This window comes from Acinonyx jubatus, chromosome B4, assembly GCF_027475565.1.
Source record: "Acinonyx jubatus isolate Ajub_Pintada_27869175 chromosome B4, VMU_Ajub_asm_v1.0, whole genome shotgun sequence".
Classification (NCBI taxonomy): Eukaryota; Metazoa; Chordata; class Mammalia; order Carnivora; family Felidae; genus Acinonyx; species Acinonyx jubatus.
In genome coordinates, this window is record NC_069387.1 from 38,729,675 (window position 1) to 38,747,624 (window position 17,950).

General features: G+C 47.7%; 1 protein-coding gene across 1 annotated transcript; it reads right to left on the bottom strand.

The window, feature by feature from the left end:
• Positions 1–267: 267 nt before the first annotated feature.
• Positions 268–17,092, bottom strand: FGF6 (fibroblast growth factor 6). Its single transcript, XM_015061560.3, has 3 exons — positions 16,402–17,092; positions 15,337–15,440; positions 268–5,805 (listed from the first exon to the last, which is right to left on the bottom strand). Exons 1-3 carry the CDS (start codon positions 16,745–16,747, stop codon positions 5,629–5,631), a joined length of 627 nt encoding a protein of 208 aa, XP_014917046.1. The 5' UTR covers positions 16,748–17,092; the 3' UTR covers positions 268–5,628.
• Between the last annotated feature and the right edge of the window lie 858 nt (positions 17,093–17,950).

Here is a 17,950-nt window from a genome sequence, read left to right on the forward strand (position 1 = left end):
GTTTTCCACCCAGATGAGCTCAGCATCCTGTTCTGTGCCCCCATAGTTCACCAGGGCTTTGTTTTTCATGCCACTCATCACACTTTTCTGTGATTATTTGTTTAATGTCTGTCGTCTTTGCCAATATATAAGCCCACATATAATTGGTCACAATGATATTTCAAGGCACATAGTAGGATCTTAGAAATATCAATTGTGTGGATAAATACAGGAACAAGTTGCAGAGGCCACAGGACCAGGCAGCTCTTCCAAGAGTACAGAGATTTATTCAGAACCCAACATTACTCAACCAAAGGCACATTTTATTCTCTTCCAGAGACTACACAAGGAATAGAAGAGGAACCTGGGTAGGGCTGGCATGAGAGGTGCATGGTCAGGAGATCACAGGTGTGATGATGAAGAGGCGTGGGAAGGGGTAAGTGGGACGTGAGAGAATAAGCTTGTGAGTCATAGGTTCTCATCTGGCTATGTGATCCTGGGTGAGAAACTTAAACTCCCTCTTCTTCTTCTTTTAACCTATGAAAAGATTTTTCATAATTTATAGAGTATCTCTTAATTCAAATATTCTGTAATTCTAGTCATTCTACTAGACTAGGGCTTCTCAATGTCAGAATTGCCTGGGGTGTGTGTTACAAAGGTAGACTCCTGAGCTCCACCCAGGCCTCTGGATCAGTATCTCTGCAAGTGTGGCCAGGGAATCTACATTTTAACATACTCTTGGGTGTTTTTTTTTAAATGCAAGTTTGTGAGAGGATGGGAATTGGGTCTACCTCATTCACTCACATTTCCCAAAACTCAACCCAGTGCAGCACAGAGATAGGGTATTTTCTTGATGGGTGAATAAGTGAATGAGTAAATGGTACAGTAACAGAAATGTGGATATCTTGCTTTGACCAAGGCAGAAGAGGAAGAGGGCTGCTGCCTCACTATGGTCTATGATAGCTTCCTTCCCCTTCGGAGCTGAATTCCACATTTTTAAAATATGGTGGTGGGACTGAGTTACTCACGTGATTTCTCCCTGCCTTAATAATCCATAGCACCATGAACCAATAATATTGACAGCACCATGAATCTATGCTTTCTGTTTCCCTTCGCCTTCCTCCTTGAGAGAAAAAGAATCAAGGTGAAAATCAACCACAACCTGGAGATTTGTTGTGAGTTTTAATAGGAGGGGTGGAGTCAAACAGTTTAGAGGAACGTATAAAAAGACCTTTTACTTTTTGCTGGAACATGATATGGTTTGTGCATAGCACATACATATTAAAAAATAGAAGCATCACATTATACACGCACATGACTGAACAAATTCTGAGGGTTTTCTATTCACTTTACCCAAACTTAAGGACAGCTCTGCATTGGGACCCAGACTGAGGTACTTAATTGATTTATAGAAAGGAGAAACCATATGAGGACACAGCTGTCTGAATGCTGGAATCTCAGTAGTTCAATGAGGTATACAAGTGTGGTTCTGTGTTGGCTCTCAGCACAATAGACTAGATTCAGGATCTCCTTTGGGCAAAATCACTCCCTCCTCCCACTCTGGGAAGAGGAAACACCAACTCAGATATAAGCTCAGAGTGGATTATTTCTATCTACTCTTCTGGCCTTGTTCCAAACATTCTGGGAGGTAGCAGAATGAGTGGCCATTTCTGGCCAGGAGGGGGGGGGGTGCAGATTTGAGGGACCCACTTCATAGACATGAAAGTGGCAAGCAGCAGAAAATCCCTCCTCAGCGACATCTGAACTGGAGCCTTTGGGGACAGAAAGATGTAGGAGCTTTCCAGCTTCTGTGCACATGAAAAGCAGCAGGAGGGGATAGATGGGAGAGAGAATATCCCCGTGTCTTAGGGTCAGCAATCACCCTTGGTAGATATGTTTGCACCAGTGACCGTGGCACAAAACAGGCACGGGTAGTGCATATACAAAGTTAGGAGGAAGGATGGGGCACCTGGGTGGCTCAGTTGGTTAAGTGTCCGACTTCAGCTCAGGTCATGGTCTCATAGTTCGTGGATTCGAGCTCCACATCAGGCTCTGTGCTGATGGCTTGAAGCCTGGAGCCTCCTTCGGATTCTGTGTCTCCCTCTCTCTCTGCCCCTCCCCCATTTGCACTCTGTCTCTGTCTCTCTCTCAAAAATAAATAATAAAAACATTTAAAAAAAAACAAAGTTGGGAGGAAGGAAAACTACAACTTGTAGACTCTCATACGTCCTTCTCTCCTAGGATTGCACAGAGTGATAACTTGGAGGCACTGAGGTCTAGGACAAGAAAGGGGCCCAGCACCATCATGAGAAAAATTCTAAGCTACCCAGCAGAGGATTAGGTTAGGAGAGACTTTCAGGCCTGGGTTATTGGCCTGGGAAAATCCTATGTCTAGAAAGGAGAGAGGTTCATAGCCTAGATCAGATGATAAGAGAAAATATTCTCTTTCCTAAGCCACAGAATGGCCCTCACCAGGGGCTTGGAGTGTGTGTGCTGGACGTGTTGTGGGACATGGCAGCAGAGGTATTAGGCTGTGAAGGGTAATGGTAGGGTATTAATTACAAAATTATATGCTTCTTTCCAAAGGAGGTTCAAAAACGCATGGCAAGTGGGAAGGGAAGTGTTGTTAGAAGGCAGTGAGTGATGAAGTGAATATAATCAACAGCTTCAATGAGGCAGTTGGTTTCTGGTTTCCTCTGAGGTCCATCCATTGCCCTGAGGAAGGTGCAGATTCTACAAGGGGCCTGGAGCTCCCCTATTGGTTCTGACCTCACCTTCCCCCAGCTGAGAAGTTCATCATCAAGGGTGTGCACATATGTTGCTCTCATTTTTATCATTTGTTCTTGAAAAAGGAATAAGGCAGCATCTGGGCTCTTGGAGGCCCAAGTTTGCATGGAGCTGCCAGAGAAGGTTCAAGATAAGAGGGAAGCCAGTGACTACCAAACTCTGTAAACCAGGGTCACAGCTAAGGATCTGGGGGAGAAAAGACCCAAATTGTTTGTAATACATGGCAGCAGGAAGGTGAGGTTCATTCTGTCCCCCTGCTGCTGCCTTTTGGATCCAACAGGGCTGAGAGCTGAGTCCAAGAATCCTTAGATGTGATGATCAGACAGGAGACAACTCTGCATGCCTATGCACAGACACAGTAGCAGGCAAGAAGGGACTGAACTTGCTGGTCTTCCTTTGTTCCTGCCCCTTAACCCACTTCTGTGCATGGACAGTGACTTGTCCTAAGCCACTTACAGGTCAAAGAGAAAGCTCTTGGGAGAGACCTCCTCTAGCAGGAGGAGTTTTAACGAGTCAACGATGCATCCCCCATCCAGGAATATATTCAGAATGTTCAGCAACTGGTGCAACATAAGCCCTGGTACCGGTTTGAACAGATGCCCGGCTGCTAGTAACCAGTTCCTGTCCAGCAAATGGTGTGCTGGTGCCTCCACGTAGTGACTGACTAACAAGACAGCCTGGTCCTAGGCATGTCATAGCATCTCCTTCTCACTCTTAGCATGAAAAATGGGAGTGGACATTTGGGGGGACTCCTTGTCAGTATTTTGGCCCTTTTAGGAGCCTCTAGAGAGATGCAGGAAAGGTCTAGCAATCTGAGGCCTCTCTTTAGAAGTGTGTCCCCTCTCGTGCCAAATTGGCTCAGAGATTTAGGAAGAAAGGAGCTAACGTTTTGGGACCTAAAACTTTTCTCCTCACCAGATCATTGTCCGTCCATCCACCCAGCCTTCCTGCACTGCCAGTACATCCCATCAGAAACTGATACGTGCCTTAGGTCCTGAGTGCACCTCAGGTCTGATGTACCCTGTCAAAGAGGCCAGTCAATTACTCTGGACAAGATAATCAGCTTTGTACTCTGCCTCCAAGCAGAACTGCACTTCTAGTATTCTAAATGTTCAAGATGGACCAACTTTCTCCCATTTGACCCAAGACCCAGCTCCTTCCCGTTTCTTCCAAGGCTTGGCCATGTCCACTCTTGCTCTCAAGCTCTTACTGTCTGTTCAGTCTTTCTGGTTGCTCACCTTGGTGTGGCCTTTTCCTCCTCACCCAGCACATGCCCTCCCTGATGTGTGCCAGGCAGAAAGTAGTCAATATGATGTCTCCCTTGGTTTCCAACCTCCATGTCCATCTCACAGTCGCTCAGCTCAGATCTATCTATAGATGGCCGCATCTGCAAATAGAGAGGTATGTCGAAGATGAAGGTATTTGCAGCAGATGAGGGGTTGTCTTGCAGGGGCCCCTGAAAGCAGCAGGGTGTCAGGTCATTTTGTAACTTGATGGTTCATGTATGCCGAAAATATTTGCACTCTGATATGGCTCTCTCTGGTTTCAGATTTAGGAACATTCCAATGGTTCAGGAATCTGAAGGCTCCAGGCAGGCAACATTTATAGTCACTTGGGGAACCTCTGCTTTAAATACTCTCAAAGGACAGGAGGCAAGAAGGCATTGTACAGCAAGGAGCTGTTTCAGTTTGGCTGCTTGATTTCACAGGATTATCACTCTTCTCTTACTGTAGAGGGGCCGGAGGGGGCAAACTCTGGAGGTCATGGTGCCCATTCTACTGCATCCAGGCATCAGTGTGTATGCAAACTGATGATGACCAAGAAGGAAGTGAGAGTATCAGATGAGGACTTGGGTGAGTTTCCTGGACGTAGCTGGAGAGGAATTATCATCTGCAGTCCAAAGCCTCTCTACTTCCTTCATGCCCTATTTTGCATCCCCTCACCCCTCGCCAAACAGGTTGCCATTATTAGGATCCTTGTCATCTGAGGTTAAAATAAGACCCAGTTCAAAGTGAGGAAAAGTTATGGGCAGGCAGCCTGGCCCCAGCTTGTTCTTGGAGCCACACGCAGCACTGAATCCTCCAGGCAGAATGGCACTCCATAGAACATCCAGTCCCTTCCGCTGCTTCCAGCAGGCCTTCCCCAACTGCCCGAGACACTGCTCTACCCTTTTTCTCCAAGAAGAGGATCATCCCTTCTCCCCCAGCTCCCCAGACAGGGCAGCCCCAGAGCCCTCACAGACAGGAAGTTTGGAACCTGCCCACCTTCTTTCTGGTTTGCAGTTAAACCCTACTTCCTCCCACCCTGCCCTCCCTACCCTTAGAGGACAGCTGTGCCCCACCACCCATGCAACCCATGCATGCACTAAGTGGCCTCTGGATGGAAGAATGATTGGAAAGAGGCAGAATGGGCACACACATCAATCCAGCTGGTTTGACAAGTGGCATTCTTGCAGGCAGACTCCTGCAGCAATGATACTGGGAGAAAGAAACCCAATGCTCTGCAATGCCTTTTCTCAGACCATCTACATGAAGATGTATGGATATACATCAACACACACGAATACTCCCACCCTGGCCTTTTCCTGTGCACGTGGTCATATGCCACATGTACCTTCTTTCCTCAGTTGAGGTCACAGCATGCATCCATTGCCATTCTAGGATGTTGGTCGCAACCTCTCTCTTGGTTGGGTTACATACCATGGGGTCCAGTCACCCAGGGAACCAACTCAGGTCTCCCCAAGTACAGGAAAAGCCTGACTGAGGAGTCATGGGGGGTGGGAGGTAAGGGGAATTGTTCATTTGTGCAAAATTCCAAAACAAAAGATGTTGCTTTCAATCTGTGAGCCTTCTTTGAGGGTCCTTATATTCTGGGGAGGAAGTGAGTGACAGTCATGATTGGGGACACTTTGCTGCCCCTCTTTACCCGTCCATATTTGCTCAGTGCGATGTAGGTCCCTCGGTACAGGTCTGACTCGTAGGCATTGTAATTGTTGGGCAGGAGGGTTTCTCTGAACTTGCATTCCTCTTGGAAGCTGGGCTGCGAAAGAAATGGACAAATAACAGAGGCTCAATTATAAATGAGGTGTAGTGAGCCTTCTACCGGGTACACCTCCCTTCCCTTCGTAAGATAGCCAGCAGGGAAACTGAGCCATTCTAGGCCAATCAAATCATGGGAGGGCACAAAGGAAGAGACTTCCAAGCTCTTTTGGACCCCTCTCATGTTCTCCTCTTCATGATAAGCAAATCAAGGCCCAGGGACATGGATGGAGAAAGTCTGTGTCACATGAGGTGGGTCTCCTGATTTTCAGTTCAGGGCACTTTCCACCAAGCACCTAGCTGATAACTTATTCCATCAGAGAAAGAATCATAAAAGGATATAATAGGCTTTTCCCAAGTCCACTGTGAGAGGTGGTCTAGTGGAATGGGTTTGGGACCCCAGGCTCTACTTAGTGGTTTTCTGCTTCCTAGTTGTGTGACCATGGGCAGTCTCCTCTCTCAGCCTTGGTTCCCTTTCCTGCAAGCTGTGTGTCTGGGGAGGTGGGGGGGCAGTTAGAGGAGGGGTGGGGACATATGATTCCCTAAGTCCTTTCCAGCGCTATCTGTTGACCATGTTAACCCTTTCTTCTTTCCACTCGTTGCCCCCTCACTCCATCTTTCCCAGTTTACCTCCCAGGTTTGCCACCCCTTAAAGATGCCCATTCTTGGTTTTGACTTTGAGCCCAGAAGATGCCTGGTGCCTCCTAGACATTCCTTGCTCTCTAGAAAAGTTCAGGAACAGAGATGGTAAGGAGCAGTGATTTTTATGGAGAAGAGAACCTGGTTCCCTCTGTGGCAGGTGGTGCCATGGAGTCTGGGGCCAGTGCTAATTTGGTAGAGAAGTGTGTGGAGCACCTGTTCTGAAAATGAGCACTAAACTTCCTGCCACACATCAACAAGTTCATTCCCTATGCATCACCCACGCCCTCCTTTATTCCTAGAAAAGAAGGCCGTTCCTCCCCGGACTTGCAGGGCCAATGTTGAGGGAGGCTGGGGGGATTTCTGTGTTTTGTATAGGGAGTGGCTCTGTTGAGTCCTGTGAGAGCCAGGAGGTCTGAGATCCAATCTTGAAAGGAACACAGAATGAAACAAAAAGAGAGGTGGGGTGTAATTTCTGACTCCTTCCTGCTGACTGAGGCCATTGGCTATAAAAAGCCCACTCAATGGCTGGCTGGCTGTGCCAAAGGTGTCATCTGACCTTCTCCGAAGGAATCGTACTATGAGCACCCTGGGCTGGCTGGAGGCGGGGGATGGACCAGAGCCTCTTCCTGTTATGAACAGAGGGTGATGAGCTAGTTCCCTGGGCTCCCAGACACCCACAGCTCTTTGGACGCACCTCTCAGACAGCATGTACAACAGTGTGTGATCCCTGGGGACAGCTTCTTCTTTCTCAATAGACTCCAAGTTCCCCGAGTCAAGGATTGTGTCTTGTCAGGTATGTGACCCTGAGTGGATGATGACTTAATAGGGATGCCAGGAGGACAAATGGACACCCATACATGACCGGCTCCTTCAATGTAGCATAAGAGTGAGCAAGGGTGCAGCATGGTGTAAGGAAGGAACACCACACTCACCTTCTGCCCTTCACCTCTCACCCCTTTCCCCACTCAGGCGTCCAGTTTATTGTTTACAAGGCACTTCTACATGTATTAATTTACTTGAGGTGAATGTGAAAGCTTTAGCCAGTCACACCAACTGGCTTCCTAATACCACACTAGGGAGTTTGGGTTTTTACAACCTTTAGTTTCCTTTGTAAGGAACTTTGAGGTTATGCTGATGATGATTCACCTCTTACTTCATTCGCTATGTGAACTTGGGCAAGTGATTTAACCTTCTAAGTCTCAGTTCCCTCATCTGTAAAGTGGGGGCAGTTAGAATAATTATGTCATAGAATTGGAGCATTAATTGAAATAATGTACAGGAAGTCCATGGTGTAACACCTGGCACATAGTAAAATATAAAAAAAAATTGGGGGTATCTGAGTGCCTCAGTCAGTTAAGCATCTGACTCTTGATTTCAGCTCAGGTCATGATCTCACAGTTCTTGAGATTAAGTCCCACATCGGGCTCTGTGCTGACAGCATGGAGTCTGCTTGGGATTCTCTCTCTTCCTTTCTGCCCCTCTCTTGTTCACATGTGCTCTCTCCTCTCTTTCTCTCTCAAAATAAGTAAACTTTTAAAAAATTCTTATTACTATAATTATTCTCTATCATGAACTACTTTGCATTAAAAGCTCTAAAGGACTTTGTCTTACCCTAGATTGGTATTCCTGCAAAACCTGCTGTGGGTTATTGGACATTTCCACTTTTAAGCTCTGCAGTTATTGACTGAATGACTGGGAGACCGTGAACTTGCATGAGAAAAACACAGAACTAGGATACACAGAGGCTGATGCTCTGGCACTGCTCTTTGGGGTCTCTCTGGGCCATGGCCTCTTTACCTGTGCATGAGAGGTAGAAGCAGCTACAGAAGCTGAGACCATTTGAGGGCCAAAACTCTGAAGCAACACCACTAGGAGAATAGAATCTCAGGATTAACTGTAAAAGGTAAATGAGAAACGAAGCTACATTGATTAAAAGTCTGGTGAAGATTAATGAACAAAATACAGAGTCCAGAAGTAGATCCAAATATATAGCAATATAACATAAAAATGGATTTGAAATTAATATAGAAGTGGGGTTTCAAATCACTGGAGACAGCATGGTGTTGAAACAGCTGGGTAATATCTAGTAACAATAATAATTAAAAATAATAATAAAGTTTGACTTATCATTTCATTCCTTACTTTAAAATAAATTCTACAAGTAGCAAAGACCTAAATGTAAAAAAAAAGAACCTCATGAGTCCAGAAAAAAATTTTTTTAAATAATCTGGAGTCAGGATGATCTTTTTGATCAGGGCACAAAAAACTAGATGCCATAAAAAAAAGCAAAAGGAATACATTTGACTTCTGCCTGGAAAAAATTACCTTAAACAAAACAAAAATGTAAATGGAAAACTCAGTTAAAAAATAGTTGCATTTGTGTCAGAGAGTACATTTTGTTACTGTATTCGGGACCCTTGGACAGTGTTTATGAACAGACCATTTACAGAAAAGGAAATACAACTAGCATTTGTACATGAGAAAATATGCTTAATGAGAGAAATGTAAGTCCTAACAGTGAGACCACATTTTTAATTGTTTGATTAAAGAAATCAGATTTTTGGGCACCTGGGTGGCTCAGTCAGTTAAGCGTCTGACTTCAGCTCAGGTTATGATCTCACGGTTTGTAAGTTCAAGCCTCTTGTCAGGCTCTGTGCTGTCAGTGCAGAGCCCACTTCTGGTCATCTGTGCCCCCCTCTCTCTGCCTCTCTTCTGTGAACACACTCTCTCTCTTAAAAATAAATAAACATTAAAAAAAAAATCAGATGTTTGATAATATTCTTTCATTGGTGAATGCATGAAGACTAGGAATTCTCATTTAATGTCTGTGGGTGTGTATATTGTTATAACCTTTATAAAGAGCAATTTGACAATATTTACTAGAATGAAAAAGGAATATAGCTTTGATTAGTAATTCCACTTGTAGGAATGTATCTAACTAGCACACTCCCACTCATGTACAAGAGTTACTCACTGCAGCATTATTTATAATAGTAAAAGACCCAAAACAACAAAGTGTCTATTTGGAGGGGAGTAGTTAATTCAATTATGGCAGATCTACACAACTGAATGCTATTAAGCCATGAAAAAATATGAAACCTTTGTGGGCACTGACTTGAAATGGTCTCAAAGACATACTGTTAAGTGATGAAGTAAGGTTCAAAACGATGTGTAGTATGCTCCTATTTGTGTGACCTTTAAAATAACAGTGAGGGTGCACATACAGGGACACGGGGTCTTCCTGGGATGATACACAAAGAGCCAGGACAACATCTTTGTCTGGGGAGGTACTAGTGGCTTCGAAGAGCGTGAGAAGGAGACTTATATTCCCATGGCATATTCTTTTACACCTTTCTCCCCACCTTAAACCGTGTTCATGCATTACCTAGTCATCTAAGTAGATTATTTAAAGTGGGAAAGAAATTCAGGATACAAGTTGAGCCAGGAAGGAATAAGAAAACATTTATATAAAAAAAAAAGAAAAGAAAAGAAAACATTTATATCAAAAACGGGTGGTCCCCCTGTGTCCTGGTAGTCCTAGTCCCTGCCACCTGCCACCTGCCACTTTTCCCTCTGTTCTAACTTGTACATCCCTGGAGAGCAACCCGCCCTCAGTCTCCAGAATTTGTTTCTGATCTAGATGGTGGTTAAGGGAGAGGATTTGCGTGTGGTTTGCAAACTCTAGAGAGGAAATCAAACCTTGGGGCCGAGGGTGTGAGGGAGAGGAAGGAAAGGAAGAGGAACTGAATGATTCGGGCAAGAAATTCTGAGAGCATCTGCCCATATCCTCCATTCTAGAACGTGTCCAATTTAAGAATCCAGCCTTTCACAGTGTCTGGGTCTCCTCAAACATTGGTTAAATGTGCATCCTGGTGGTTGTACATATTGTGCCTTGTTCTCCGCTCATTGCATTTTGATTATTCAAGTTTCCTGCCCTTTAAAAAATTTTTTCCCACTTTAGTTTCTGTCCGTTTGGTTCCTTTTCTCTAGCCTTGCTCCTATTCCTGGCCTTCCCCAGAACTGGGTACAAATCTAAAGTGAAAAAAGAGAAGTGGATGAAGTTTGCTTTCAAAGCCCTGTCTTTCCTTTGCCTGTCTCTTTCTGTACCCCTCTGCCCTGTCCTTGGGGTTCAGGTGGCAGGAGGCCAAGACCATTTCCCTGAACCCTTTGAAGCAGCTGATGCTTCAGGCCAGTGGGTATTCCTGCTGCCCAGGCTGATGCCTGAGCTGGTATCCAGACCCAGCCTCTTAATCCATGTCTACTGCCTACTGAGCCCGGTTCTCACGACCCAAGAGTGGTGTCTCCTCAGCTCTGGTGAGAAAAGCACTCATGCCAAGTGAACGTCATGTCAATAAAAGCAGCTACCATATATTATTACTTGAACAAATGAAAATAATTCCACCAGATCACATTTCCTGGGTTTGCCGGGGCTCAGGCCCCAGTGTGACAACGTCTTAAATTCCATGTAGGTCTAATCAGACTTATGTGGAACCAAACTCCAAAGCGATCGGCTCTTACCATGGAGAAGGGCATTTTGCAGAGGGGCTTTGCAGAGGGCTGTTCCAGACTGTGACCTCTGGCAGAAATGCCCCATGCGGTCTGGGCTGGATGACACATCCATCCTCTTGTCTTTGGGCAGAGCTAAGTCACCCGGACTGGTGGAAGTGGATGCGTGTCTTTAAAGCTCTTCCTCCCAGGGCTAACCCAGAGCCACTTGCTTCTTCTATTCCTCCTGGTTTGTGAGTGTGCATGGAAGGGGCAAGGGTGGGTGGTGTTTAAGGAGGTGGGAAATGGAGAGAAAAAAAAAGACTCTTTTTCCTAAGACCCTTTCCTCCTGCAGCCTCTGTTTCTTTTTCTGTCCTTAGCTGAAATGGAGAAATAGATAACATCTCTCAGCTCCAAGAGGTCTGTATATTGTAACCCCCTTTCCTAACACACAATGGCATTGTCGATTTAGATGTATTTGAAAAGCTTTTTGTCAGGCATGACTTTCTTGTCAATCCTGTGCAGCTCCTTGTAGCAGGCAGGCCGTGTGTTGGGGAGAGTTGTCTTCAGGGCTCTCGGGTCCCATCCCCCAGTACTTCTACCCAGCAGGCACTAACATCCCCTCAGGAATCTGTTCTCTGCTGGATGAGCTTTGCTGCCAGCTGAATGAAGGCATGGCTTGGTCCTCCCCTCTCCCAATGTAATGCCCCACAGAATAAGCAAAGGCCTTGATGGATGAAACAAATACTGTGTTCTCTGCACGTTGTCATACTACTATTGATTAAAAGGATGTAGATGCAGTTATAAATAGTAAAACTAAAATCATTTAAAAGCATTACTGAATTCCTACTAGCTTTTTGTCAATATGCATTTTTTTCTTGGCCAAGGGATTCTCGTAGAGAGTGCCCAAGCTGACCACCAATCGTTAAGTGGGGTTCCTTGATTTTTTTTTTCAATTTTATTTTTAAAAGCATTAAGGGCATTGGAATTCACTGATTTCTGCCTCTGTCTACATGGAGAGAGCAGAGGTCCAGGCCCAGAGAAGGTCAGGGATTTTGCCCCACATATAAGCAGGTAGTGGAGGGTAGGTGGGGCAGGAGCTGGAATTTGGGTCCCAATCTGTACATGAGATGCACTTCTGTGGGTTTCAAGAGCCTTACCTGAAGAGCCCTGAGGCAGGTCTGCACACAGAACTGGTTGTGCGAATTTAGAGACCTAGTGTCCCATCTGTGAAGGGAGGATAAAGACCACATGCACCTTCCAGGGCTGCTAGGGGATAATGCTTGGAAAGTACTCCGCAAGATGCCCTACAAACAGTAGGTGCTCAATACCAGGACGGCTATTTATATTGTCTCAGCTGGGAATAGGCATCCTGCCATGGGGCTCTGCGCCCCTCTTTCCTAGAAGTGAGACATGCAGGAAGTCACTTTTCCTAGGTGGGTTTTCTCAGCTCTTCTTCTCTGGCCATGAGTAGTCTCCTGTCCCCACCCTGTGCAAGGGTCCCCTCCCCCCATGAGAAATCTCATTTAGCTGCAGGCGGTAGCAGCTGAGCCTGGGGAGATGAGGCAGCTCTAGGGGCTTAAGGGAAATAGTGTGAATGAAATCATCACCCAGCGGGAGTCTTCCTGGCTCCGGGGATCAGTTGGCAATTGTTTTTTTAGACTGTGATAACAGGCCCCTGAGGGGCAGCGGGAGGGGGTAGAGGTGGTTTGGAAGCATCTGGGGCACAGCCACACAAAGCATCAATTGTCCAAGCTTGGGGCATAGTTGGGCCACACTCCCGGGTCCAGGCCCACTCTCCTACATAAGCCTGCCCAGCCCTGGGCTCCAGGGAGGACAACCTCCCACCTTAGAGAAGGTGCTCCCAGACTCAGTGCTCCTGGGGTGTGGGAGGGGGAGGGTAGAGTGTGCAGAATGAGCAAGCCTTCCCTCAGGACAGCCCCCCTTTTCCCTGGACTCTCTCATTTCGTGAACCCTCCAGCTCAGGGGCCCATCTGACCCCCTTGGAAGTCATGTGCCCCGGAGGGAGGGGACCAGGGGTGTCTCCAACATGAAGAGTCAGTTCACACTTACTTATGGAAGGTGGCTCCTTCCCATTTGCTACTCCATGCTTTACCCCTTTGCAGTGCCTCTGACTGTGATTAAAGCTCTGATTTTTGAATGTCATATAGGTTCTCTTACCGGGGTAATGGATTTCTAGTTGGAAGTGGGTACATTTTCCTATATTTGTGCCCTCTCCTTGCCTCAAAGTTGAAAGTCCTTCTGGTAATGCTTTCTGCACTCTGTCCTTCCTTCCAGGAGATCTACCTGCTAAATGGTCCCTTGCCTTAGTCAACAACCTAGAGGGTGCCTTAGTCAACAACCCCAGTTCCTGGCTCTCCAATTGGCGGGATCCCAGGCACGGTGCAGGCTGGCGAGTAAGGGCTTTTTGGGAAGACTATCTATCTCCACAAGGAGGGACCCTGCTTCACCCAAACCTAGGCTGGCCCCAGGCTGGCTCCTGTCTTCTCCAGCACCTTTGCACAGAGTGAAGTCTGAGAAAGAAAGGGGGTGTCTGAGGATTCCAAACCTCATGCTGGGTTTCACCTGCCCCGCCCTCCAAAGACTGTGTGGCCTGGTGGTCCCAAGCCTGCCTGTGCTACAGAAACACCAGAGAAGCTTAAAAACAACAACAGCAACAACAACAAACAAGCAAACAAACAAACTGATCTTTGATCCCCCATCCCAGCCCTGCCAAATAAGCATCTCTGATGGAGGTCCCTGCAAATCTGTACTTTTAACAAGCTGCCAAGGTGATGGGATGCAAAATGTCCCACACATGTCACTTCTAGGAAAGAAGGGTGCAGAACCCCATGGCAGGGTGCCTCGCCGCATCAGCTGATATGATAGCTGCTCTGTATTGAGTACTTACTGTCTGCAGGGCACCCTGTGGAGTGCTTTCCAAGCATTATCTCCTGGCAGCCCTGGGAGGCGCATGTAACTTTATCCTCCCTTTACAGATGGGACACTGGGTTCATGAAGTCTCCTGTCCTGTCAGAGCAGTGTGCAGACCTGCCTCAGGGCTCTTCAGGTAATGCACGTCACGGCTCTGCAGAAGTGCCCTTGGTGAACAGACCAGGGACTGAATTCTGGTTCATGGTACCACCTAGCCTAGGGCTATTCCTCTTACTTCCAACGCCCACTTTTAATCCACACCTTGTCTCCTTGACTAAAGGTCACAGGGAGGGACACCTGCGTGGCTCAGTTGGCTATGCATCCAGCTCTTGTTTTGGGCTGAGGTCATGATCTCATGGTTTGTGGGTTATAGCCCTGCATCGGGCTCCTTGCTAATGGTGCAGAGCTTCCTTGGGATTTTCTCTCTCTCTCTCTCTGTCCCTTTCCCCACTTGCTCTCTCTCCCTTTCTGTCTCTCTCAAAAATAAGTAAGTAAACTTAAAGGTCACAGGGAAGAGACCACCTGAGCTCCCCTTTGGGTATGTAATAGGCCTCTCGTGTAGGTATAGCCTCGCCAGAACCAGGCACCAATCCCAGATCTCTGCTCACTTCCTGGTGCTCAGTCTGCCTCCAAGGAGAGGTAGAACAGCACTCCACGCCCTCCCCATAAATAACTCTGGTATTCCTTCACAAATGCTCAGCGGTCTACCTTTTTATCCTTCTAATTTCTGTCAAAAGAACTCCCAGTGCCTTCAACTTCATAAGGATGTTGTTCTCCCCCCCACCCCCCACCGTAGTTTTGGAATAAGCCAAATCTTAGGAGGAGAGACCCAGGACCCCGGGGGTCAATAAGAGCAGAGGTTTTAGTAAATGCACTTAGAAGCCAACTAGGTTAACCAAAGGGCCGGCATTCACCTTCCCAGGGTGATCTGTGATGGGGAGCGGGCTGGAGGTTGGGTTCCAGCCCAGAGGGTGGAATAAGAGGATGTTTCTCCATCCTACAGGATCAGGGGTCAGAGGGCTTAAAACCATAGAGTAAAACTTCAAGTTCCTTCGTCTCTCCTCCTCATACTGCGCGCTAGATGGGTACCTCTCGGGGTCATGGGGAACAGCACCCGGGCTGAAAGACAGGCTTGCTTCTCCAGGCCTCTCCAGTTCAGGGGGTAAAACCCAACCGTCAGGCTGGGTGACAGCTTTATGCCAGGGTGCAGGTCTCCTTCAGAACCAGCAGCCTCTTGACCTACAGTTCCTATTTAATATTACGAAGGCTGGAAGGCTCAGGAAAAACATGGTCCAAAGCAGAAGCCAGTTAACCGTGAAGCACATGAAGCACATGAAGCATGAGCTCGCATGCTTCCTTCTTATTCTAGACAAATATTCACTTCTTTATGCAAGCTTTTGTAGCATTTTCTTCAACTGTGTAAGCTGTAGCCCTCAAATAGCCTGGACGTCCCCCAGCCCAGTGGACTCACCGTTGTGTATAATCTCCCTTTACTGTTCATGGCAACGAAGAGGGCACTCTTCACTCCAAAGAGACTCACCACACCCCGCTCCACTGTGGAAATCTCCAGCAGGCCTGACAAAGAAAGGGGGGCCAGGTTACCCAAGGCTTGTGCAGGGCTCAGCGGGACATCAATCTAGAGGCGACACTACAAGGGCACCTCAGCCCATCCCCCAGCTCCTAGAAAGCCAGACCCTTCATCACCTCTATCCCTGATCTCACTTTGGACTCGGCAAGTCCTGCCACTTTACTGTCAAAGATCCACTTCCGCTGGGGAAGTTCTGACATCGGGGTCAGGGATTGCAGCCATATCTAGATGAGATTAGCTTTTACAGACTTCACATGAAGTCCTTGCCTGGGGTAGAAACATGAATGCTGATTAGCTTTTTAATAAAGTAGATACTCTCCATGCTTCAACAAATTTCAGCTCATCTAATCTTGCAAACACTGCAACCACACGGAAGACTGAAGGCTTGTGTGGATCCTGCAGCCCCCGACCCCTCTTGGATGCGGGAACGTACCTATGCAGCAACCCACCAACTTGCAGGACAAGGACCTGGGGACGGAGAGGGCAGGTGGAAATAAAGGGAAAGATGTGCTTCAGTGAGAAATGTTGCAAAATACTTCCTTTCCTTCTTAAAGAGTGAAGCTAAATAAAAATGAGCTTAAGTCGAATCTGGTCCAAAAACCCTTACTTATTTTCACTACTCTTGCCTTAAGGCTTCCTGGCTGGTTCCAGGTGGTCTTATATGGGCACAGATGTGCCTTTAACACTGAACTAATGGGTGCCATGGGGGCTCTGTGGGGTGATGGCAAAGGACACCAGAATGCCTGGACCTCAGCATATTAAGCCTGCACCCAGGCAGGGTCAAAGTCAGTCTGGGGGAGGTGGCTCTGCTTATAAGATTCCAAATAGAGAATATGACTTCTGCCTCCTTTATAATAGGCCCCATGCACCAGAGCAAGTCCCCTTCATCTTTTAGCCTTGCTTGCACCCAAGCCCCCAGCTTCCCAACTGGCTGCAGCTTGCACTCACTGTAGGGGTTCTCCTCGTGGGTCCCGCTGATCCGGCCGTCGGGGGGCACCTGGAGGTGAAAGCCGATGCCCACGTTGCAGTAGAGCCTCCTCTGCCGCTTGATCCCCACCAAGTAGCCACTCTCCCAATTCACTCCGGCAATCTCTCCAGCTAGCCCAGCTCGAGACCTTGACAGCAGGGTGCCCCAGCCCCTGGAGTCCAGCAGCGTGCTGTTGGTGCGGGTGCCTGCAGGCGAGGGCACCACCATGCCCACTAGGACGCCTAGGAAGACAAGAGCCCACAGCGTGCCCTGAAGACGTCCTGCTCCCCGGGACATAGTGATGAACAGCCTCTGTCCCAGGGCCATCCACCTTGCCTCTCAGGCACGTGGTCAGAATTAATGGCCCTAAAAATACCGCCCTTCTTGTTTTTCTCCCCTCAGCATGGCGGCAGGGGCTTATTTTTGGAAGGCAGATGAAGGCTGCTGACATGAAACCAAAGCCTGCTTTGGGCACTCGGGTCGGGAGCAGAGGGACCCAGGCTGAGCCGTGGCTGGTAGGGACCATGGCTTGGGGACGGTGTCTAGCTCGCCCGCTTGCTCCGTCCCGAGTCGATTATATTTGATTTGACCTATCTTTATAGTTCAGCAGCCTGGCCCTCCCCTCCACCCATCATCACCCTGACGTCAACTGGCCCAGCTCACTTATCCAAGGCTGTAACATTAATCTGCTGCTGGGCCTGGCTGCCTCCCCAGACCCCCATCACCCTCCCCACACCCCAGGGATTCTGGGAGCCACTGTCATTCCAGCTATGAGGCAGGAATGAAGTGAGCAGGGAGCATCTCTGAGGGAGGGAGGACTTGGCTGGGGGCCCGGGGGAAGAGGGAGGTAAGAGGCCACCCACAACCCAAACTGGGCAAAAGTTCTTGGCCTGGCAGTGCTGGCTTCCTTGTTTAGAGGGCAAAGGGTAAAGATAGTGATAGGGAAAAGCTTGGTGTCAGATGATGACAGTGGCCTATGAGCTACCCTAGAGACCTTTTCATGGAAAGAGTTCATGGTTGAGGGCAAAGTAGGCTCAGGGGACACTGAAAAGCTGACCCTTTTAACAGGAGAGAACAGAGATTCAGTGGTGAGGGGTGGGGAGGTGGTCCCTAAGATTGTCGAGGAAGAGAGGGCTAGGGTCACGCTTCTGCTCGCTGTTCTGGCCATGGCGTTCACCCAGCCAACGGGGTGGAAGTTGTGCTGGCCCCCAAAAAAGCCCACTGGCCATTTTCCTACCTGGGCTCATCCTTGGCATCTGACTATTATTATTCCCATTTTGTAGAGAACTTAAGGGACTTGCCAGAACTTGTAAGCCAGAACCTAGAAAATTGGCTTAAATCCAAAGCCTATGCTTTTAACCCCTGCACGATTGCCTATAGTAGAAGTGAGATTACCTGGCTGGGGCCCATAGAGTCTAGTGAGCTCATTCTATGCTAAGAGTACATCATGCAATTATTTCAATAGCACAAAATGATTCCCCTTCCCACACAGGCTGGAGGTTACAGGCAGCCTGGGGAAACCTCCTAGGA